The sequence below is a fragment of the Typopeltis vanoorti genome, chromosome 6 (genome assembly GCF_054136105.1).
Source record: "Typopeltis vanoorti isolate ZY-2024b chromosome 6, IOZ_Tvanoo_1.0, whole genome shotgun sequence".
In the NCBI taxonomy this organism is placed as follows: Eukaryota; Metazoa; Arthropoda; class Arachnida; order Uropygi; family Thelyphonidae; genus Typopeltis; species Typopeltis vanoorti.
The window spans coordinates 159490092-159516424 of record NC_143554.1 but is presented as its reverse complement, the minus strand read 5'-3'; the positions used below and the strand labels follow the sequence as shown (position 1 = coordinate 159516424).

General features: G+C 36.6%; 1 protein-coding gene across 9 annotated transcripts in view; it reads right to left on the bottom strand.

Moving 5' to 3' along the window:
- Positions 1–26333, bottom strand: part of LOC150106162 (oxysterol-binding protein-related protein 8-like) — a 387947-nt gene that overhangs the window by 148106 nt on the left and 213508 nt on the right. For 6 of the 9 annotated variants that reach the window (XM_090394505.1, XM_090394504.1, XM_090394510.1 and 3 more), the window contains one exon: positions 17161–17237. The exons of the other annotated variants lie outside the window; for them this stretch is intronic. In XM_090394505.1, coding sequence (XP_090250631.1) covers positions 17161–17237 — 77 coding nt within the window. The remainder of the gene's footprint in view (positions 1–17160; positions 17238–26333) is intronic. 9 annotated transcript variants of the gene reach the window in all.

Below are 26333 nucleotides of genomic sequence, written 5' to 3'. Positions count from 1 at the left end.
AGGAAATCCCTGCTACCTTCTTGAAATGAAAGGATGACTTATCTTCAATTTAAAAGTTCTAAACTGTTTCAAGTCTTGGGTGAGAATAAAAATTAAACACTCTTAAATTAATGCTCCCTGTTTGAATACATCTACAAATCAGTTCAAAAGATGCACCATAATGCTTGTAAAAGGAGACAGGAAATATGTAAACAGTGATATTTGACATTAAAAAAAAAAAAAAATTAACTTTTTTTTTTCTTCATCTAAAAAAGTTTAAAAATTAAATCTTCATTCTGATGTAAAAAAAAAAACTATGTAATAATCACAGAAATTTCAATTATGATTCATTCATTCTGTTTGAAATGGACTTTCAACTTAGGATGATCAATCAAACTCCATTCTGTATTGGCTTGATATCAGATAAATAAGATGGAACAAAATTAGAAGTCATGCCAGTTGTTGTGTGCTGGATTAGCAAGGTCCCTGCCATTTTTATCAAGGAAACCAGAACAAAAGTAAAAAATGTGAGCAACCAAAATCATCCCAGATTCAACAGATTCTAAGAGAACCAAAGATAACCATCACACAAACAGCATCAGATGAAAAGTCGTAGCAACTGCAAAAGAATTACAGAAATATTACATTGATAGAGTTCATATTACTGAGAAAATGAATACTGGAAACAGGTGAAGTATTCTAAATAATAACTAGAATGTTATATTTCAACAAGAGTGATCAAGAAAAGGAAGGAAGAGCTTTAACATTCAGGATACAACAAAAGTATTGAATAACAAGCTATTTTAAGTAGGGTGATGCATAGAAATTAGTGAGAAATATTTGTGACTATGGTCCTAGATATATTTCTTATAAAGAAACAGAAAAATTCATGTCATTAGAGTGCATCAGACAAAGAACTGGTTCTTGTTGGTGGCCTAAACAGCACATTAGGCAATAAATCCCAGACAAACATTTTGCTGGGGAAAAAAAAAGGAAATAATAGTAATAAGATTCTCATATTTCTGCTCAGAATATTAAAGATATGCATAAATTCACATACAGAAAAACACAAATACCAAAAGTCACTATTTTATTGTTGGTCATATTTTCATACTGATTCAGGATACAAGATCATAGAGAGGATGATTTAAAATATGAAATGATCACTATTAATTTTGAGTAGGATAAAAATAAATAGAAGAGAAAAATCTAAGTTAAGCAGCTTGTAGAAGTAAGCTGTTACACTCAAATATATAAATATCACTCCAAACCAAAATCACGATCAAACTGATTCAAGGGGAAAGGGTGTTATGTATTAAATTTCTGTAAGGAGAGAGAGAAAAAAAAATCAGAACTGCATGGTGGACTTAAGTTAAAGCAGTAGTCCTGCAACAGAAGAAATGTCAAAAGTTCCTGACAAGTAAGTCAGCATATTGCCTAGAATATTATCCGCTACCTGCTAATGCATTTTATTTCCGAAAGGGAGTAGGCAAGGCTGTTTTAGCTCTAACATTTACAGAAAGAGGGGCAGTGTCAATCTCTACCCTTAGCTTAGCCACTCAAATATAGCTGCCTAACTATCAATGATATTAAATTGCATCTAGTGAAGGAAGTGCATTAGATACCTGTAACCATCTCATGGTCCCAATCCTAATGCAAGATATTACTGTCTGAAATAATGTAGGTAAATTTTTTTTGTCTATGGGCTGAAAAACCTGCTTTACCATGCAAGAGAATGACTAACTTGAAACCAGTCGAAGAAGGCTTAAAAAAAAGTGCCACACATACTCAAGATGAATATTAATATAGCAAAATATTCTAGAAGTCACTCTAGAAGGAAAAAAAAAAAAGGAAAGAGCAGTGTCAAAGCAATCAAAGAAGATAAAAGTGAATGCAGTAAAAGATAGGGATCTGTTCTGGATTTCTGAATAATTACTTTGAAAAAATTATTAAAAGCAGAGCTTTGTCACAAAAAAGTGACAAGGCTCTGAATTAGATTTTGTTGATCTCTAGAGCATATGATAAACAAATGAGGAAAAAGGTGTTCAAAGTAATTATATATTATTAATGGAACATTGTACAACAACAACAAAAAAATATATATATATATACAGCTTACATTTAAACTGTAATTCAGTAAGAAGTAAGGAACTAAAAGAAGATTGTCTGATGTAAAAACTGGATGTAAGATAAACAATGAACATTACATGCATATTTATTATCTTAGTTCTTTTCCTCCTAAAAAGTTCTAAACTAAAAGAATTGCAAAATTATCCAAACTGAATATATACTGCAAAAAATTTAGCATGTTCAACAATTAAAAGACAAGCTATGAAAATAGGCAGGAACAAGAGAAAATATTAACTACATTCTCAATGGAGAATTCACAGAATGTATAAAAACCATGTCAGATGCTTAGGTATAATTTTGGGGAGCAAACTCTGATCCTGCACCTTCACATGGTGCCCCATACGAGTATCATTAATTAATGGAAAACCGAGCAGGACGGTTCAGCTTATGAACATTTGCAGACTTGGGTTCTGCCCCAGCCCTTGTCCCCCAGTCCAGCTGACAATACCTGGCATGGACCCCTGCCTAAAATAACAGGAGAAGAGAGAAAGAAAAGATCAAAAACCTCACAGTAGGTATAAAACCCATCTTCCAATATGACTGATTAGCACAGACGATTAGACCAATCCTCCTCCCACCATGACAGTCAGGAAAAAGAGCAGCCGTATTTGCAAAGGCCAAAATGGGCATAATCTGCCAACCCAAACACCTGAAGTTGCTATCTCAAACCCACCAGGGAGGATAGAAACAGATAATAAATTTGGGAAAAGCCAACCAGGACAAAACAACAATAAACTTTGGATTGGGACTTATAACTGCAAAACCCTTAGGCAAGAAGAAGACCTAGTGATGATTGAGAAAGTGCTCAACAATATAAATTGGGATATCATGGGACTCAGTGAAACAAAAAAAAATAGGAGAACATCTGATAGAACTCACTAGTGGAGAGACCTGGGTTCAATTCCCATCCCTGACATGAGGAACCTTTATGAACCTTTATCCGGTCTCTTTTGACTAAAGGTGAGTTAGCCTGAGTAATATGGAGGTGTAGGGTTTTGCTGGCCTGGCTGGCGGAGTGGTTAGCGTATTCACTCTCCAGCCAAAAGGCTGCTGGTTCGAATCCTGCCATGGGCATGGATGTTTGCGACTGTCTGTGGAAAAACCAGTGGTGGTCAGCGGTAGATGGTGTTGGTGTAGTTGTGGTCAGTTGGTGGACTGAGTGGTGGAGACAGAGTTGCAGAGTAGGTGCCCTCCCTCGATGAGTCTTTGGACTCCCTCGAGGTGTCAAATAATAATAAAAAGTAAAATAGAAGAATTTAAAATTATTTCGAGCAGAATCATCACACACTTATAATGAGCAAAAGATACATAATTAAATTAATTCAAGTCTATGCTCCTACATCCACCCACACAGAGGAACAAGAAACATATCATCCAAGATGTTTCAGTGATACCCACATTCAGAATAGGTAGCGATCATAGGTTGATTAGAGCAAAAATAGAACTGAACTTGAGAAAAGAAAGAAGGAAACTGATTGCTGCTAACAAAAAAAAAAAACAAATTAAGCAACACAATTGCAAACAAACAAAGAGTTTCAAATGGAACTGTTAAAGGAGTTAGACAATATTAACCCATTTGAAGAGAACTTTGAGAAAACTAATACAGAAATAACTAAAGCAATTTCAAGAGCAGCTATACACATCAACAATCAACACCAAAGTACCAAGCTAAAAGATAAAACCATAGACCTTCTGAACAAAAGAAGAAAAATGAAACAAGATCAAAACAAACTTTCAAATATAGAATATACAGAAATTTACAAAACCTTAAGAAAGAAAATAAGATCAGACATACATGAATATAACACACAAAAAAATCAAAGAAACAATAGAGAAAAACAAAAAATGAAGGTCTTAAGGAGCATGACCACAGGAGGAACACATTATTGCTATCAAATTCAAAGATGGCACAATCACTAGGGTTAGACATAAAATTACTCAACAGAATTACAGAATTTTACAGAGAGTTATATGACTCAAAAGTACCAGCTAATACCACATCTTCTGACACAGAGATACCCATCAAAACTTACAATTATAACAATTAAGAAACTAAAGGAAACACTGAAACTAATGAAAGCCAACAAAGCACCAGGTAATGACGGCATCACCATTGAATTAATAAAATATGGAGGCGAGATAATATACCCTTATATCCTGAATATTATCAAGCTATGCAGCTAAAGAACTCAAAAGGTATAACAGACCAATTTAACACAGAAAGTCTGAAAAAAAGGCTAAAAATAAATACTCATCATCAAATTCCTCCCATCTCAAGGGGTGGTGTACAGGATATGATAGTACTACATGAAAAATTTACATCATTACTAACTTCCTATCTACAATTTTCCTCCAAATCAGTCTATTACTTGTCAAGACTCCAACATTATCAGATTTTATATTTCTATCTTCAAAGGCACTTTTTTTTTACTGTATCAATCCACCTATATCTTGGTCTAACTGTGGGTCATTTTCTTGCCAACCTGGCAGAGAAAACTTGTTTTGGTCATCTTTCCTCGCCCATTCTGTTTAAGTGACCATACCACCTGAGATTAGCTCTGCTAACGCATTCCTGGATGAACAAGTTCAAGTTCTTTCCTAATATCCTCGTTTTTAATATGATATTGCCATTGATACTATCTGTTCGTGTCCCTAATCTTTCTCACGACTTTCATAACTTTCATATCTGCTGTCTCTAGTCTTTGGTCAAGTGTTTTACTTCTCGCCCAGTCCTCAGATCCCAAAGTTAAAATACTGGTTTGAACACTGTCTTGTATACATCTAATTTAGTGTTCTGACTAATTTCTCTCTTATTCCATATGAATTTATTCAGCTGACTTCCTACCATACCAGCTTTGTTGATTCTGTTTTCTATTTCCATATTTAATTTACCATCTTCACTAAAAGTCGTGAAGAAGTAGCTGATATATTTTAATTGTTCCACAGGTTCTCCATTCATGATGCAGTTGACATTTTCAATGTTTCTGCCTATTTTCATTGTCTTTGTCTTGTTACTGCTGACCTTCATACCATATCTACTACACAGTTTTCAATTTAGTCAGAGAATCTTGCAGACTTATAGCGCATTTATTTAGAAGTAAAACATCGTCAGCATAAAGCAAAGAGCTGACATTAACATTTCCAATTTTGATATCAGGTTTAACACCACTTTCATTATCATCATGTGATCCATATAGATAATGAATAACAAAGGGGATAACGTACATCCTTGTCTGACACCGGATTTAACCTCACACAATCTTCCTGTACTTCCTTCAATTCTAACTGCTGACTCACAACTCACTGCTTGATATAATGCCCCATTGACACCATATAACTGTAGCATTTTGAATAGCTTCTCTCTCTTGTCACATTGTCATATGCCTTTAATAGATCTACAAAACTTAAATACAGATCTTTGTTATATTCTCATGATTTCTCAACTATTTCTCGTAAAGTGAAGATCTAATCCTGACAGCCTCTATTTGGCCTGAATCCAGTTTGTTCTTCCCAAAGCTTTTCTTGCATAATTCTTCTCAACCGTTTCATAAGTATACTTGCGTAAATCTTAACAGGAACACTTGGTAGCGAAATACCTCTGTAATGTTCGCATTCAGTTTTATTTCCCTTTTTATTATGTCTAATATGAGAGCTCTACAACAATCATTGGGAATTTGTCCTTCTGTCCAGGCCTTTTGAACTATGCAGTGCAGCCACTGTAAGACTCTTATACCACCATACTTCAGCATTTCTGGTCGAATATCATCTACTCCTGCTGCCTTTCCACATTTCAAGCCTTTGATGGCTTTTTCTACTTCAAGTATGGATATGTATTCCTGTTGAGTGCTTTTTACCACTTTGCTATTGCTGCTTGTTTCATTTAGCAATTTTTCGAAGTAATTACTCCATATTTCAAGGATATCTTTTTCTCCCATTTTCATATCACCTTTATCATCTCTAACTCCTTTTACAGCACTCTTTCCTCCATTTCTAAGCTTCTTCAACAACCTTCAGAATATCTTACCTCCTTCTTGATATTTATTTTCTATGTTCTTGCCAAAGTCCTCCCATGACTTTTGTTTAGCTAGTTTTACACAGTGTTTAGCTTTCTTACATTTGTCTCTGTATTCTCTAAGAGAACAAGCGGACTTATTTGACAGGAACTTTTGATATACTTTCTTCTTTTCCTTCACTGCCTCTTTAACTTCCTGTGTCCACCATGGAGTTCTGATTTTTCTATCCTTGCAGACAACCTCACCATATGCCTTTCTGGCTGAATCAATCAGGGTTTTCTTCAGGACTTGTCACTGAATCTCCAAGGTTTGGTTTCTATTCTCAAACTATTTTATTTTTTCTTCAATAATCGTGTATTTTAGCCTACTGTTCACATCTGAGAGCTGCTCAACTTTTATTCACTTTAAATCTTTCTTACATGTTGTTCTTTTCAATATGAAATTCAATTTTATCCTGCTCAAGATTAACTAATGATCGCTTCCAATTTCAAATCCTCTGTACACTCTGGTGTCCTGCACCAGGGAGAAAACATCACTATCGACAATAACATAGTGACCGAGACTTTTCTTATTCCTTGTCTCTTCTCTCCATGTGAATTTGTGAACATTTTTATGTTGGAACATGGTGTTAGTAACAATCAGTCCATGTCCTGAGCAGAAATCCAACAGGTATTTGCCATTATTATTAGCTTTGCTCTTTTCTCCAAATTTCCCCAAAATATTTTTGTATGTCTGACAATCATTTTCTACTCTACTATTTAGATCCCCCAACAAGGACTAACTTTTCCTTTTTGATTGTGTCAGTTGCTTTCCCTAAAGCCTCAAAAAATTCCTCCACTTCTACCGTTAGTAGAACCTTCTGTGGGACTATAAGCAGAAATAAGTCTCATTGTCCAGTTCCCAATTCTCATATTTTGCCCACATCACTCTACTTGAGACTGCCTACCATTAAAGAAGATTAGCCTCGTATTTAGTGTTGATTACAAAATTTTAGTGAAAACTTACTCAGTTTTCGCTAAAATATAGCATTGAGAGCTCCAAAAGTGGTTTCACTGTGGCAGATGAGAAAAGTGAAGTTTGCCAAGCATAAGAATTTAGAAGAAGGAGTTTATTTACAAGTGGTTTGTTCAACTGCAGTCTAGTGGTGGTGTTGAACTAAGGTCAGTGGCTGAAAAACTGGCACAACACATGGGCATACAGTTCCAGGCAGCGAGTGATGGGTGGCTTTGGCGCTCTCGTAAACGCCATGGCATTACGAACAGGCAAACATGTGGTGAAGTATTCTGCGCCGATATTGAACAAGTTTCGTTATTGGCTTCAACAAGCTTCAGAAAACACATCGATGAAGTCACTGAATCCGAGGGTCTTATTCTGTCTCAAGTTTACAATGCAGATGTGAGTGGCCTGTTCTATCATGCTTTTCCTGAAAATACCCTCGCAAACAAACATGAGATTAGCATGCCTGGCCGCAAATTAAACAAGAAGCACATTTCAGCCATAGTTTGTGTTAATGCCAATGGCACACATCACTTCAAGCCGATGGTAGTTGGAAGAGCATGAAAGCCTCATACTTTTGAAGAATGTTATGAACCAGTTGCCTGTCATCTATTCCAACTGGTTTTTTAACCACTTCATAACTGAAGTTCAAAACTACCAAGAAGAGGTCCAAAACTACCTGAAGATGTAAAAGCTGTTTTACTTCCAGCCCATCCTAATGCTGAGAAGGTGGTTAGTAGGAATGAAAGAATAAAATGTATTTTCCTTCCTCCAAACACCAATTTTATAATACAGCTTATAGACCAGGAAGTCACTGTTGCCTGCAAGAGGTTGTATAAGAAGAAGTTTCTTGAAGAGGTTATGGTTGTCTTGGAGAACAAAAGCGATCCCAAAGAAGATACAAGAGGAGCCAGGAGGACACTTCAAAATTTGTGTACATACAACATCAAGTCTGCCATCTTTAATTTTGCTGCCACTTTGAAGGAAATAAAGACTACAACATTGGCTAATGGCTGGAGGGGAGTGAACCAGAATACGATTTCGGCGGTTTTGAAACCTCTGATTTCTGTGAAACTTAGATGCAAGCTGGTCATAATGTCAGTTAGAATGACACTAAACAATGGCTAGACATTGATGAGGGTGACCCGGGCTACTAAATTCTCAGCCAGGAAGTGATTGCTGAAGATGTTCTACAGGGTGATCACAAGGCTGACAACAAGGAAGAAGAGAAGTGGTTCCAGCTGGTCTGAAACTATCAGTGGTTTGAGAACACATGGACGACATCACCCCGTTCATAGGAGCATCTTCAGATTCAGATGTGATCGATTATTACGAACATTTTCAGCAATTTCGATCATTAATTATTAAGAAACAGCGTAAAAGTGGAAAGCAACTAAAACTTGCTTTTTTCAAGCCCAATCCTCAGTAAAATGTATTTACATAAAAATTACATAATAATTCTCATTAAAATATATTAATACTGTACCACTGAAAGTGTTTAATTTTCAATACTATTTGTAGGATTCGCATTTTAATGGGCTTTCGATTTTACGGACAACCCTTAGTCCCTAATAGTCCATTAAATCGCGAGTTTACTGTATTTTAAATTTACAGACCTAAAAATTGGATTATAAATAAAACAGCTGAATTAAGATTAGAGAAGATCACGAGTTCTGAGGAAAATTAAGGGGTGAACAGATGGCATAAATGGCAGAACTATGTTAAAAATGAACATATTCAAAATAAACTTAACAGCATTCAAGAATGTATGCATATAGCTAATGTAAGGTAGTATTGTCAATTCAGCAGAATGGGAGAGGTAAGAATAGTAAAGTAGCTGCCTGTGATTCTAGGAGAACAGAAAATAAAGAGATCCAGAGAAAGACCAAAATGTACATAGATACATGCAATAAGCACTGCCTTTGAAAATCAAAAAAGACCTGAAAGAGAATAGATGCTTTTATATGGATACTTTTCTTTCATTAACATGAAAGAAAAGATTTGGAAAAAACAATTGGAAGAACAATGGGACATTGTACTATCTGAAGATAATCACCAAGGTTTGATTTGAATAATCTATATTATATTGGCTTTATCAACTGAAGGTGAGTTAGCCTATCTCGCATGGAGGGAGCTGGATTTTTTTTCTCCTGGAAACTCTTTTGATCCAGTATGTAGGCAAATCAGATAGCATACACATGCAATTTTCCTGATATATTAATTTTTAATTAAAAATGAATTTCCAATGATGACATTTATTCACTTCCATAATTTTTCTCAGAACTAATACATGTCTTTGACCAACTGTCTGTCTAATCAACTCTCAGACAGAGGAATACTGGTTTTAACAATATTTTGTGTACAGCTTTTAACAAATTTCTCTCTTATTCTATATAAATTTATTTAACTGACTCCACCATATTTGTTATTTTGTTGTCTTTTTCCATATTTAATTTGCCACTGTTACTAAAAACTGTCTTAATAGCATCTTTGCTTGTGATGAAAAGAAAGCCAGGACATTGCATTCTTTGAGTGGAAAAGACCAGAGTTCAATTATTATCTTGACAAGAGGAATCTTCAAGCAGATTTTTTCATTTGTAGGTGAGTTAGTTTATCTTGTATGGAGATACCCAAGTTTCTCACAGAAACTCAGATTTTTCATCTCGCACACAGGTAAATTGGCCAGAGTGTATGTGCAATTTAGAGGCAAAAATACTATTGGTGGTCAATAGCATTTGTGTTGATGACAGATAGTAGCATGGTGTGCATATCAGTACCAAGTGTTCAAATGGAAGATTAAGTAGTTTGGATGGGTGGGTTGAGCATCCTCTCACAATTAGTCCTTAGACTCCTAAAGAGGAGCCATAATAAGTGAAATATTTTATCTTATTCTGCAGGTTGGCATGAAATGATGGCATGAAAGAGTTAACAAAAGATGAGCGAGTGGCGTTGTATGGCGACTCCATTATTAAAGGTGTGCTAGAGGATAAAATGCACAAGGTATGTTTTCCAGGCGGTAAAATGAGTAAAGTGATTGAGGCATTGAATATGAGGCGGGAATGAGCAAAAGAGTTAATTGTATTAATTGGTACGAATGATTTGAGAGAGAACAAAGAGCATGTCAAAATGAATGTCAGGAGACTGCTTGGAAAGATAAAGGAGAATAATGTGACAGGAAGGGTGGTCAGTGTGTTGCCTAGGTATGATTGTGGTGAAATGAGGCGGAGAGCAAGGATTATGAATGATATTCTGGCTGAAATGTGTGAGGAGATGGGAGTACAGTTTGTTAATGTGTGGAATGAGTTTGAGGGACGAAGTCAGCTGTATGGGAGCGATGGACTGCATTTGAGTGGTTATGGTGTGAGTTGCTTGGAGAGACTGCTGCTGGAAGGTAGAGAAGTGAATAGAGAGAATGAATCAGATCGAGAGGGGAGTGATGTGGAAGAGCAGGAGAATAAGACAGGAGAGATTGAAGGAGTGGAAATGAATGTGGAAGTGAGTGGTATGAGTATAGAAAATGAGAGAATGGGTGTGCAAGAGGAGCAGGGAAACGGCGAGGCTCAGGGTGGACAGGGATACACAGCGTGAGAAAGGTGGACGATCCAAGAGGAGGTGAGAGAATGTGTAGGCAGGAAAGTAATGGGATGATCAGGGATCAAAAGGAAACAGATGGAATTGCAAAGGGTTCTAAAATAAAGAAGCAGAAAGGGAAATGGCCCCAGTCCAGCATGGAGAGATCACATCGACTGAGTGGTATCAGTGGAACTAGCTGTAGATCCAGAAATGAGTTGTTGTGTTTGTATACCAATGCTAGAAGTATAAGAAACAAGGCGGATGAAATGGTTGCACTAATTGCGTCTGTGCACCCAGAGATTGTCGGAATAAGTGAGACATGGTTAGATGAGGATGACATCCTGACAGGAATAGAGATGGAAAGGTATGATGTGTTTCGTGAGGATAGAAGGGGTAAAAAGGGAGGGGGAGTGCTATTGATGATAGAGAAAGAGTTATGTCCATACAAGGTAGAGATGCAAGAGGGAAATGGGGCCAGTGGTTTTGAGGCAGTATGGTGTGAGATAGAGGTGAATAGAATCAAATACTTGGTGGGATGTTGTTATAGACCTGGTAATGTGGATGGTGGTGATAGTGAAATGTATAGTCAAATAAGCCAAGCAAATAAGAAAAGGGTGATCATTATGGGCGATTTTAATTATGGCAATATAGACTGGAATGAAGAGATAGCAACTGGAAGTAAAGAAAATGAGTTTCTTGAGTTTTTGAGGGATAACTACCTCAGACAGTATGTAACAGAGGGCACAAGAGGATTAAGGGTCTTGGATTTGGTCATCTCATCGGAGGATGTAATTATCAATGAGGTATCAAATCATCCACCAATTGGTGAAAGTGACCATGAGGTGATTACTTGGGTGGTTGCCAGCAGTGCAAGGACCCCTGTGAAAAAAGGGTATATGTGGAACTACAAGGGGGGTGATTATGAAGAGCTCAGGAGACAGCTTGCAGGTGTAGCATGGAATGAGGAGTTAGCTGGAAAAGAGATCAATGCAGCTTGGGGGATTTTCAAAAAATATTTAGTGGATGCAATGTCTAAATATATACCACGGGTGAGAAGGTTAAATAAATTAGGTGTGAGATGGATGAATAAAGAGATTAAGCATGCAATACAGAGAAAAAGGGCATTGTGGAGGCAGCATAAGAGAAGTGGAAGTAACCAATTTCATGAGTTCTACAAAGACCAGGCAAGGAGAGTGACTTGGTTGGTGAGAGTAGCTAAAGAGAGGTATGAACAGCAGTTAGCTAATGAAGCTAAAAAGAATCCTAGGGAGTTCTTTCGATATGTAGCCAGCAAAAGAAAGAATGATTATGGAAGGATGACATTGATTGGAGGAAATGGTATAAAGACAGCTGTTGCAGAATGTGTGGTGGAGATACTTAATGAGCAGTTCATAAAGATCTTTCAATCTTGTGAATGTGACTTCATGGAGAGATTAAGAGCAGTTGATGATGGGGAGGAGAGACTGACTGTAAGTGAGCAAGAGGTGTTTGGGGAGTTGAGTAAACTAGATGTAAATAAGGCTGTGGGACTTGATAATATATCACCGGGTATTCTGAAGGAATGTGCCAGAGAGTTGACACCTGCCTTGACATATTTTTTTAATACGAGTCTTGCACTTGGTCAAGTCCCTAAAGAGTGGAAGGAGGGCAAGATTGTGCCACTTCATAAAGGAGGTGATCGAACTCAAGCATCAAACTATAGGCCTATCTGTGTGTCAGGTATCTGTGTGATGTGGTTAAGTTGTTGGAGAAGCTTGTGAGAACTAGGATCCAGAGTTGGGTTGACAACAATGGTATAATCTTTGATGGACAGCATGGATTTGCTAAGGGGAGGTCGTGTTTTAGTAATCTACTTACTTATTACAATAGAGTGACTGCTTCCGTGGACAGAGGAGAGGGGGATACACAGTAATATACTTGGATTTTGCAAAAGCTTTTGATAGAGTACCTCATGATAAGTTGACAGTCAAACTAGAGCAGATGGGGTTGGATATTAGATTAGTGCATTGGATTGGAGACTGGCTATCTGATAGGTATCAACAAGTTGTGTATGGGGGTGCAATATCCAGGAAAAGGAAAGTCACTAGTGGATTGCCTCAGGGATCTGTTTTAGGGCCATTACTATTTAACTTGTATATTAATGATATTGGCGAAGATTTGGATGGAGATATGCAGTTGTTTGCAGATGATGCAAAGTTGGGACGAACCATAAAGAGTAGTGAAGATGTTGTGGCCTTACAAGAAGACTTGAATAAATTGAGTGATTGGGCAAGCAAATGGGGATGTGAGTTCAATGTTGCAAAATGTAAGGTTTTAAAATTTGGAAAACAAAGATGGGATGCAGAATTTATGCTTGGTGAGAATATATTGTTGGAAGTAGAGGAAATAAGAGATCTGGGAGTGATAGTGGATAAGGATCTAAAATTTAGGGGACACATCGCCAAAATTGTGAAGACAACACAAAGACTTCTGGGAATGATGAGGAGGACACTGACGTGTAGAAGTAGGGAGATTCTTGTTCCATTGTATAAGGCTTTGATTAGGCCACACATGGACTATTGTGCCCAGATTTGGTCACCTGGTTTTCAGAAGGATGAAGAGATGTTGGAAAGGGTCCAAAGGCGACTGACTAAGGTAGTTTCTGACCTCTGGAATGTCGAGTATGAGGAAAGATTAAAAAGATGTAATTTGCAGAGTCTAGTGGAGAGAAGGAAGAGGGGAGATATGATAGAGACCTATAAGTTGTTATAGGATCAATGGTGGAGAAGTTCTACAGAGAATAGTGGGAGATCAGGGGAGAACCAGAGGTCATTCCTGGAAACTGTATAAAGAGGGTGTGAGTAGGGGAGTGAGAGGCAGGTTTTTTCCATGCAGAGTTGGAAATGATTGGAATGCCTTGCCTGAGAGTGTGGTGTCTGCAAGGAGTTTGAGTGTGTTTAAGACATGGTATGATGAGATGTGTGTGAGATAAAAGGACCTCCTAGATGAGTCTTTGACTCCATGAGGTCTTGTTTAATAATAATAATAATAATAATAATAAGGTTCTAATTCAGAATATAACTGATTTTTTCAGAGATATTTGCCTGTTTATTATTTTATTATTTATATGGGTACTCCTTGGAGTCAAAAGACTAATCGTGGGTCAAAAGACCCACTATCCATTAACACAATACCTATTACACATCTCCTTAAACCTATTCATGACCATCTCTGGTAATCCATTCCACTCATTCACCACTCTCCTAAGTAAAGAACCTAGTATGCTCTTACTAACTTGCACACACTTGCAGGTTGTCTTAGACAACTTGCAAGTGTGACCCTTGTATTTCCTCTACTCCCCATATATTGAAAAATTTTTTTTGTGTCAATCTAATAAAACGGAGTATGAAAAGAAATTGGCCATGCAAGTTAAAGGCAATCCAAAAGAATTTTATCGTTATGCCGCAAGCAAAAGAAAGAATGAATGTCGAAGAATAACTTTATTGAATGCAGATGGTACATGAGTGTCTGAAGCTAAGGAGATTGTTCAGTTAATGAGTGCTCACTTTGCTAAGATATATCAACCAGATGTGTGTGTAGTATGGTGCACAGTGCTACTGCTATGTTGGATGAAGAGTTAGAGGTTAATGAAAATGAGGTTGAAGAGCTTTTGCATAACCTGGATAAACATTTGTCAATATGGACAGATGGAATATCTGCCCGTTTGTTAAAGGAATGTTCAGCTGAATTGGCTAGGCCTTTCACACATTTGTATAACTTGAGTCTCAGCTCAGGAATGATACCACAGGAATGGAAGAAATGTATGATAGTTCCATTTCACAAGGGTGGTGCAAAAACTGATGTGTCTAATTACTGACCTATTAGTATTTCTGGTGTGGTAGTGATTATTTTAGAGAAGCATACAGAAATGGGTAGACAAGCATTCTATACTCTGCAGGGAACAGCATGGGTTTACTAAAGGAAGGTCATGTTTTAGCAATTTGCTCATATTTTATAACAATGTTATGGCCGAGTTGGATAAAGGAAATGGATACACTATGATAATGTTGGATTTTTCTAAGGCATTTGATAGGATACCACACGATAGGCTGTTGCGTAAACTGGAGAATATGGGATTGGAACATAATCTATTGACTTGGATCAGGGGATGGTTAACAGACAGATATCAAAAAGTGGTATACAGTGGGTGTGAATCTGCCAGATTTAAGGTAACCAGTGGTGTACCTCAGGGTTAAGTCCTTGGGCCATTATTGTTCAATCTATACATTAATGACATTAAGCAGGGTCTATCATCAGATTTGCAATTGTTTGCTGATGATGCGAAGATATGCAGGGCAATCAGGGATGCTACTGATATTCAGCAATTACATAATGATTTGAATAGATTGTAACACCTAGTAACAACTTAGCGATCACTTTGGTTATACTATAAATTAAAGATGTCAAGTGATGTGAAATCAGTAGCCTCTACATACCAGTTGCCCAGTCATGAAATTATTTCACATGCAAACTTTGTTTGTTTACACTTGGATTAAGGATTAAACCAAGAACATAATTTCTCAGCATCTTTAATTTACAGTAATAACCAAGTGGGAAAAACTTCCAATATCCATCTCTAATCCAGAGTATTTTAGTAAGGTGTGACACCTTTTGGCTACTTGTATATGGAAATATGACTTCTGCATTACTTCAACCCTGGTATAATTTCTGGGTCCTACTGATGATACCTCAAAGGTTGAAACTGGTTAGTGACCTTTACTATAATGCATAGCTCTGAAAGGATATGTGCTTTGCATTATGAGATACTAAGGCAAGTGATGTGAAGTCAGTCTCTATATAAGAGTTACCCAGCCATGAAATTACTTTGTGACTAATAATAAACCAAAATAACATAATTTACAATACAATAAACCAATAATATAATTTCTTGGCATCTTTAATTTATTGTAATATGTTTATGCCAAAAGAGATCAGTTAAGAGTAATCCCAAGAAGAGAAATCATATGGTCTACAAATTTCAGTGTAAAAAAAAAAAAAAGGACTAAAATGAAAGGCTTTTTGTTTTTTTCAGTCAGAAATATAACAGGATTGAATTTTAATAGCACTGAAATGAATAACTGAGGTCAGATTACAGGATTGCAGAAATTAATATTCTGGAAACTTTGGTGATTTGTGCAGTGCAAGGTTTGTTAAAGGGGAAAGAGGAATACCATGTGCTGTCAACAAAACTAGGTATTAGATTTGCAATCAACTGGAGATGGTTACTGATAGTTATAAAGGAAAAGAATAAGTTAAAAGAACAGCCTTGTGGAACACTAGCATCAGATAACCGCAAAGTTTGAAGATCCACTCGCTAATCACACAATTTGTAATGAGAGGAAGTTGCCAACCCAGTTGCAGGAGTTGAAATGACTACTGTAAATGATGGATGCTATATAAGCCACTGTGCTAAATTCAATCATATACTTTAGTGATCAAGAGCAATTGAGCTCTCCCAAACTTTTCCGATGCATTTGTCCAAAGATGGGCAATACAAGCAAGGAGATCTCCCATTGACAAATCCATGCCAGTAATTATTTAATAGCTGAGAGGCTTCAAAGTAGAATGGAATGTCATTACCAATATTATGATTTTTCTCTCTCTTCAGAAAGAGCTTAAGTGAGTAACTTCTTGAGTAAAATTGCATAGTAATTTGATGGAAAGATTTATCATCTACTCGGGAACGAGTTTAATATGGGCTAACTTCCATGCTGTAGGACAACTACCACTGGAATAAAAGTAACCTCTGAATCACAAAAAAATAATAAAATAAAATAAAAAATCAGAGATAGCTGCACCAGGACCATTACTTTTTTTGGTATCCAGCATGGAAAATATTCTGATTTTTCTGAAATAAAAAAAAAAAAAAAAAAAAAATCAAAGAGAACTGAATTTTGTATGTTTAGAATGGTAGAAGGATAATGACCAAATTCAATGCAAGAAATGGGAGAAGTATAAAACCCATCCACACAGACAGCACCAATGTACAGTAGCTTGACATTCTCTCACATGTAAAGCTGCAGAACCAAAAGACACTAGCGTTATTAAATAAGTAAATTTTTTTTCAAGAGTGAGGATGCATCACTAAAGAGAAGAATTAGATACATAGGTATCAATAAAGCTATGGAATTATTTTTTTTATTACACCTCCAAGGAGCCCAAAAACATATTGCAGAAAGACACAGCACACAACACAAACCACTATCTACACTACTTAAACTATCATCTATGCACTAGATAAACCATATTATCTGATCTACCACATAACTGATCTGCTTGATAACTACAAATGAATTTTCTAGTTTTACTCCTTGATGAAATGACAGTCAACATGTTGTAACTAATATGACTTACATATAACCAAAAATTTAAGAGTAGAGTAAGAAACTGATGAAATTAAAATAATGGAAAAAGAGAAATAAAACATTGCCTTGGGAGATGTACTTGGAGTGCTAGAGAGATCAGAAAGGTGAGGAGTCATGGGTTCCTCAGTGCCATCTGTACTACCTATAAAAAAAAAAAAAAAAACATTCATATTATTCCAGAGTGGTGATTAGAATTATGTCATAATTCTGTTTTAAATAATGCCACAAAAATTGACACGAGTTTTCATTATATAATGAAAGCAGGCCGCTAGAGGGACTTGTGGTCTGTAGTGTTTGTTGAGAGCTCCTGATAAGATAAGTGTTATTTTAAGTTATCATTGACAATTTTGCTGGAATATTACATAGTTTTGTTTGCTTTTCGTATCTTAGTGTGTCTGTTTTTGGTGTTTCAATTATTAATTTGATAAAATACGATGGAAGCGCGCACATGGCTCCAGTAAGAAGGAAAATGGCGGCTAGTAATAATGGTTTGCCATCTTTGTTCAATAATTGTAATATAAAGGAGATTATTCAATGTACTATCTGCGAAATGTATGCTTTGCAGAGAGCAGTTGGAGTATGGTTAGATGATGATAATAGAGTGAATGTGTGTAGAAAATGTAAGGAAAATGAGGAATTAAAGTGTATTTCAGGTCGTGAGTGCGATATTTTTGTCAAATTTCAGAATGCAGAAAATAGCGATATGATAAATTGCGAGGTTGTACTAGAGAGCTGTGAGGGCATGAATGTATAAAGTGTAAATGAAGGTATTAATACAGAGCAAATTAATAGTTTAACAGATAATAAAAAAGATGAGATAGATGCAATGAGTGAGATCGCGCTGTTGAGCGGAGCGATACATAGCGCAAAGCGGCAGCCGGAGTGTATGCACAAATGTCTATTGAGTGTACCAGCCAAAAAAAAAAAGTATGATAGGAAATATAAGAGTATGATTGTGAATGTAAACAAAATGAAGGAGCGAGTGCTGTATGGAGATTCGTTAGTACGAGGTGCGATAGTAGAGAATTTGACAAAATCGTACCAGCCTGGTGCGACCATTAAGGACGTAAGTGAGTCTATTAAGAAGCAAAAGCAAAGGGTGGAAGAAATGATAGTGGTGGCAGGTATGAATGATTTGAAAGGAGATAAAATGGAAATGATAGAGGACCTGAATGAATTGTTTGAGGCAGCAAAAGAAAAGAGTGAGAGAGTTAGGATGATTAGTCTTTTTCTGCGGTATGACAGTGAAGAGTTTAGGAGGAGGGCCATAATTGCAAATGACTTTATGTGTGGGTTATGCATGACGAGTGGTGTGGAATTTGTGGACGTGTGGAGCGAGGTCGATGGGCGAAAGGATCTATTAAGGTGGATGGTTTGCATTTGAATGGATTCAGTGTAAGGAGACTTGAAAAAGTGCTGTTGAATGAAGTGGATGTGCAGAATCAGGAAAAAGATTTATTAGGGGGGGTAGATATGCAGACCTTAGGGAGGCAGTTGAGTGTATGAATGAGTATAATATGCCCGAGCAAATAAGGACAACAAATCAGAATGGGATAAACAGGGGTCTGCAATTCATGTATACTAATGCTAGGAGTATTAGGAACAAGAAGTAAGAATTTTTGGCCTTGGTTGGCACTTCCAGACCACAGGTTATTGGCATTAGTGAAACACAGCTGACTGAAGATGATATAGCTAGTGGGATTGAATGCGAGGGGTATAGTGTGTTCAGGAATGACAGGGAGAATAAAATGGGGGAGGTGTATTATTGATGATTGCTGATGAGCTACAGCCAAAGAGAATAGAAGTTGAATTGCATAGATGATTGGATAGATGAAAATGGGATACTTTATGGGGGACAGCATGGTTTTGTGAAGGGTACATCATGCCTCAGTAACTTGCTCACGGTCTATAACACAGTTATGGCTGAACTGGATAAGGGTAACGGGTTTACAGTGATTCTACTGGACCTTGCTAAAGCCTTTGATAGGATACCACATGGAATTCTAATCAGTAAACTGCAGCATATGAGAATGGATATCGGGTTAGTGAGATGGATAGGAGGGTGGTTGATGGAGAGATATCAGAGTGGTTTATTCAGGAGTAGATTCCAAAAGACGGTCTGTGACTAGCGGTGTGTCACAGGGTTCTGTTCTTGGACCGCTACTGTTTAATTTATTCATTAACGATATAGGAAAGGATCTGAGCGGAACTGTGCATCTGTTTGCGTATGATGCAAAGTTAGGTAGAGCAATAATGAATGCTCAGGATGTCAAAATTTTGCAGGATGATTTGGAGGACTGGGCTAAGGAGAATGGATGTCAGTTTAATGTGGAAAAATGTAAGGTTTTGCATTTTGGTGTTAAAAAAAAATTAGCAGCAGTATATCACATTGGTGGAACTGTACTCCAGGAGATTGACGAGGCCAGGGATTTGGGAGTATTTGTGGATAGGAAGTTGAAATTTAGGGGACACATCACAAAAGTGGCAAAATCAGCTCATCAAATCACTTGGTTGCTGAAAAACACTTTAACGAGCAGAGGCAAACAGGTTATTGTTCCTCTGTATCGAGCCTTGATAAGACTCCATCTAGACTACTGTGCCCAGATATGGGCGCCAGAGTTTCTTGTCGATGGGGAGGAGGTGGAGAGGATTCAGAGACAAGTGACCAAGATAATAGCAGGACTATGGAATAAACCTTATGAGAACAGGTTGAAGATTTGTGGGCTGCAGAAATTGGTTGATAGGCGGAAAAAGGGGTGATATGATTGAGACATTCAAATTACTGACGGGTTTCTATAAGATTAATTCAGAAGATATTTTTGAGAATAGGACTGGTAGTGGGAGGACTAGGGGCCATCCATGGAAGCTTGGTAAGAATGTTGTTAGCAGGGGTGTTAGAGCTAGGTTTTTTACTTGGAGAGTGGTAAATGAGTGGAATAAGCTGCCAGAGTCTGTTGTGGGTGCCATGATTATAAATAGTTGCAGCACATGGGTCTGGATGTCAGATTGGTCAATTGGATTCAGAATTAGCTGTCTGATAAGTATCAGAGAGTTGTGTATGGTGGAGCAGTTTCAAGGAAGCAGAGGGTTACAAGTGAGGTCCCACAGGGCTCAGTACCAGGACCTATATTGTTTAACCTTTATATCAATGACATTGCCAGTGGATTGCAAGGGGATATTCAGTTGTTTGCAGATGATGCGAAGCTGGGAAAAATTATTAGTAATAGTGCAGATGTGGTAGCCCTGCAAGAGGATTTGAATAAGCTAGACAGATGGGTAAATGAATGGGGGTATCAGTTTAATGCAGCAGAATGTAAGGTCTTGAGGTCTGGGAAACATCAATGGGATGCTGCATACTCTATGGGAGGAGTTGTACTGGAGGAAGTAGGGGAGACAAGAGATCTGGGGTTGATGATTGATAGAAACCTGAAATTTAGGGGACATATTGCAAAGGTAGTGAAGGTAACACAGAGGATTGCTGCAATTATGAGAAGGACACTGACCTGCAGAGATAAAAGGGTTATCATTCCGTTGTATAAGTCTATGATCAGACCACACTTAGACTATTGTTCTCAGATTTGGTCCCCAGGATTTGAAGGGGATAAATTAACTGTGGAAAGGATATAAAGACGGATGACAAAGATGGTTTCAGGACTGTACAATTTTGGTTATGAGGATCAGCTGAAGGAATGTGGACTGCAGAGTTTGGTGGATAGAAGAAGGAGAGGTGATATGATTAAGACTTTTAAACTGTTGAGAGGTGGTTACAGGGTTGACACTGGGGAGTTCTATCGCTTGGTTGAACAGCGGGAAGGAGTGATGACAAGAGGCCATCCCTGGAAGTCATGAAAGGAAACTGTGAGCAAGAGGGTGAGGAGTGGTTTCTTTGCATGGAGGGTGGTTGAACCATGGAATGCATTGCCTGATGGAGTGGTGAGAGCAGTCAATGAGTTTAAGAAGTGGTATGATAGACTTTGTGTTTCTTAGGGGGGGCTCCCCTCGATGAGTCTTGACAGACTTTATGTTCTTAGGAAGGAGCTCCCATGATGAGTCTTTTGACTCCATGGAGGCCTGAATAATAATAATAAAAAAATAATAAAATGAGTTCAAGGAGAAGTATGATAGATAGTGTGTGAATGTTGAATAGCTGTTCTTGACATGATGTTTGGCCTCCCTCGATTAGTCTAAGGACTCCTTGGAGCTGCCCGTAATAATAATAATAAAAAAAAAAACACAAGATGAAGATATTCTTTTTGATCTTGCTTAATGCATAACTGATTATGTTTAAAAGCAAATACTAAATCATTTTTGAAGTTAAGAAAAAGAAGTATTGCTTTAACTTTAGAGACGGCTTAAAAGAACTAGTTTCATATAGTAATCCCAACACTTCTAATATACACAAGTATATTAAAAATGTTATTGTATAAGTAAACTTAAACAATATTTTTACATAACTGTAACTTTTAGCATAATTTTGAATACTTCAAGTGCTGTGTTAGGACTCATACAACACTTTTCAATTATAACCAGTGCCCATTTTTATGATGGTGCATTCACTCGTATGATGATTTAACAGTTTGGTATTATCCTAAAAGGTCCTGCATTAATGAGAATAAACTATTATTTAGATATTAGTCAAGTGTAGGTGAATAACTATTTTAATTACCAACTAGTTTTGCCAGCTTCATCAGCATATAATCAAGAAAGCAAAGAAAACGAAAATTACAAGCTAAACGATAACAGGCCAGTTAACGTTTAGCTTGTAATTTTCGTTTTCTTTGATTTCCTGATTGTACCCTGATGAAGCTGAGAGCATAAGCCAGCGGAACTAGTTGGTAATTAAAATAGTTATTCACCTACACTTGACCAATATCTAAATAATAGTTTATTCTCATTAATCCTTGTAGTCAAGCATCAACAATTTTGAATATGAAGAGATCCTGTATCATTTACAGTAACAGAACTTGGTAAAGTAGATTAGTCATAAGTGAGGATCTTTAGGAGAATGTAGCAGTTGGCAGATTTGGTTGACTGCTTTTGAAGGTGGAAGAGAGCTGAAGATTCCTAAGAATCTTAGCTGTGTGTTCACAAATGCTTTTTATATAAGGAATACAAATTTTATAGATATAGATTATTAGGATCACTTTCGATAAATGTCTGTTGACATATATCACCTCCTTATTCACAAATATTCCCCTTTTTGACACTCTAAATTTACTGAAAAATGCTTCCCCCCCTGATATTACTGATCTCTAATTTTGCTATCCATACTAGTTACTTCTCTTGGGCACCTTACACAAAGACATAGAAGGTACACTTTCATGGGATCTCCACTCTCTTCCCCCTCTGGCCAATTTCTATATGGAGCATTTTGAAAAACATACTCTTGATATTGCCAGTCTCAAACCTTCCATTTTTTAAAGATATATTGTTGATGTGCTCTCTATTTGGCAACATAGCTCAGACACATTTGATTTTCTTCCTCCTCCTACCCATACTCAGCATCCCAGAATCTAGTTCACTATTGAAAAAGAAAATAATAGCTTTCCTTTTTTAGATACTCTAATCACTTGTCTGCCCGATGGCACACTTTCTTTTACAGTTTGCAGAACACTCACCCACACAGGTAGATAGATACCAACTTTCCCATCCTATCCCTTTTCAACAACATGGTGTCATCAAAATCCTTGTCAACAGAACCTCCAACCTCTGTTCCACTCAAGCTTCTCTTATAGAAGAACTAATCTTTATTCACCAACCCTTCCTGTGCAATGTTACAATGAAAAAAAGATCTACAATAATGTCCTTTCACGTCCTCACATCCTCTTAACATAAAGACTACAAGGGTACACGACAACTGGGCGACTATAAATCTTGGTAAATATATATAAACATAAATATGGTTGAGGTATGAGGTACAAGTTATGTCCACATAACTGAAAAAAAAAAAAAAAAAAAAAAAAACTAAAAATAATCCAGACCTAACGACCTAAAATGGCCTGTGTGAATTTGCCTCCAATACCCTAATTTTCGATAATTTAAAAAAAAAATTAGTATCTCAGGAGTGGTGTGAAGATTATGGAAAAATTGGTTAGGGCCCGCATTCAGAAATGGGTTGACAGAGAATATCTACTTTGTAATGAACAACATGGTTTTACTAAGGGAAGATCATGTTTTAGCAACTTGCTCACATTCTATAACAATGTTACCATTGAACTAGACAAGGAGAATGGATACACCATGATACTTTTGGATTTTGCTAAGGCTTTTGACAGAATACAGCATGGCAGGCTGCTGCATAAATTGGAGAAAATGGGTTTGGGTTATACAATATCAGCATGGATAAGAGGATGGCTGACTGACAGATATCAAAAAGTGGTATACGGGGGATCTGAGTCTGTAAGGTTTAAGGTGACCAGTGGTGTACCACAAGAATCAGTGCTTAGTCCACTGTTATTCAATCTGTACATTAATGATATTGGGAAGGACTTGCTGATGATGTAAAGATAGGTAGGATAATCAGGAATGCTGCTGATATGAAGTCTTTGCAGAATTATTTGAATAGGCTGGAATTGTGGGCATAGAAAAATGGATGTCAGTAAATGTAAAGTATTCACTTCAGCATGATTAGATATTCAATGTTGTATTATATTGGTGGGATTACGCTAGGGATCTTGGAATGTTAGTAGATTGGAAGTTAAAGTTTAGGGGCCATGTTGCAAAGATTGCAAATATAACTCAAAAGATAATTGCAATGCTGAAACGAACGTTCACATGTGAAGATAAGAATGTTATTTTGCCTCTTTACAAGGCCTTGATAAGACCTCACTTGAACTATTGTGCGCGGGTCTGGTCTACTGGTTTCTGTTGTGATTCTGATATGGAGAGAGTACAAATGAGAGTGTTAAAAATGACATCAGGATTGTAGAATACTGATTATAAAGACAGATTGAGAATTTGTAGGCTGCAGACACTAGCAAACAAGAGAAAGAGGGGTGATATGATTGAGACTTACAAACTTCTAAAAGGGTCACGCAGGATTTCAATTGATGGAATTTTTCAATTTATGGAGAGCAGGGAAAGGATGAGAGGGCATCCTTGGAAGCTGAGAATGAAGGCCACCAAGAAGGGCGTGAGGGCTAGATTTTTCTCTCAGAGGGTGGTGCGTGATTAGAATGGATTGCCATTGGATGTTGTGAGTGCAAGCAGTGTGAATGAATTCAAGAATAAGTGATAGCTGGTGTGTGTAGTATGTGGCCTTCCTCGATGAGTCTCTGACTCCCTGGAGGTCTCTCTTAATAATAATAATATAGGTATCCCTCAATTAACGTGGTTAATTAATCCCTTGATGTTACCACGTACATCAAAATCACGTTAATCAAATCTAATAATCATTGGTAAAAAGTACAATTCGTCCCTGATCGATTACTGTACTAATAGTTCGTTTTATATGGTACTCTTTTAGAAAAGATAAAAAATGAATGCAAAGTAAATGTTTAATAAATACTTGTACCTAACATTAGTTAGTGCAATTTTTTTTAATCAAAAGAAGTTATAAAGAGTCGTTTGAAGTTTTAGTTTTTTTCTTATCGGCATAAATTCTACGATAACAAGCAAAATGACCCTCCAGACCTCGGCAAACAAGCATTCTTCGATTAACATCTGGATCCATATCCATTACTTACTGCTTAAGCAATTCTAAACTGCAAAATATTCCATCCAGTTCTTTGACGGTTATTTCCTTTTGGAACCTCATCTTCACATTCCATTTGTTCGTTGTTCAATTTCAAGAAGATCGTTGTCACTGAAATCTTTTGAATTTGAATCAATAATTCTTTAACATTTTCTGCATCAACACCATCAAAACCGAGGTCTTCACCAATTGCAACGATTTCTTTGACCACGTTGTTCAGAGGATTTTGAAAACAACCTAAGTCATTAGCGCATTTTGGCAGAAGGTTTCTCCGAACAGCTTTCATGCAACTAGAAGACAATTGCTCCCACGATTCACGAATGTTCTCAATTGCGTGTTTAATGTTAAATTTTTTCCAAAATTCGTGGAGCGTAATCGCATTTTTTCCCCATTATTGTTTCTACTGCCTTTGAGAATGTCTTTTTAAGAAAATGGGCTTTGAAAGTTGCAATGACTCCCATGTCCATAGGTTGCAACAATGATGTTGTATTTGGTGGGAAAAATAAAACTTTCACATTCTCACACAGTTCATTAAGAGAATTTGGATGACCACAAGGCTAGCAGCCTCATGGCATGAGCATGATTTTGCATGGTAAATTTAAAGGTGCGTTACTCAAAACTCTTGCCGCGTATATCAAGGGATTGCCGCAATTAATTTCGCCGTGATAATCAAATCCACGTTAAGCAAGGGATACCTGTATATATTTTTTAGAAGAATTATATCATATATCAAAATTTGTAGGATCATTTAAGAAAGAGATGGTTAAAAAGAGTGGTCTGAAAATTATTTAAAAATGAAACGACATAATTGCATGATATTAAAATAAAGAAAAAATAGTATTTTTAATTCATTTATTAATATTATTTTGTAATTAAAAAACATATTTACACATGTTACATATACACATTAAAACAAGAAAGTATATGAAATTTAAAACAAAATTTTTATTTTAAATTTATTAATTCATATTATAGTTATATGCAATACCACGTAAATATTCTATTATATTTTCCCTATCGTAATTTATAACTTTTTTTTCAAAATTCTTTGGTCAGCTTCATTGTAACGTCTACATTTCTGTTGATGTTGAAAACCTGCTACTGCTCTTTCATAATTAACATCATATGTAATTTGAATTTTTTGTAGTTCATTTATAAAAATCCATACATCAAAATCCATACAACAATCATCAAAAATTGCTCAATTGCAATTTTTGATGATTTTTTTTTTTTTTTTTTTTTTTTTTTTTTTTTGTTGGTGTTCTTTGGTACACAGACCAACATTTGATGGAAAAATTGGTGGAGCCCTGGTTCTGTTATTCCCTTAGACGACCTACGTATGTGTTCATAAACTATTCTAAAATTGGTTCAAATTTATTGGATAAATGATTCTCAAGTTCAGAAATAGCATAAATAATATGTTGTTCTAGAACAAAAGCAAGCGAAGTGATCATTTTTGAATTTAAAGCAAATTGCGCACCAGAATTTTATCTGGTTAAAAGTTTGCATGAAGCTAAATGCTTACGAAGATTTTGTACAAGATGG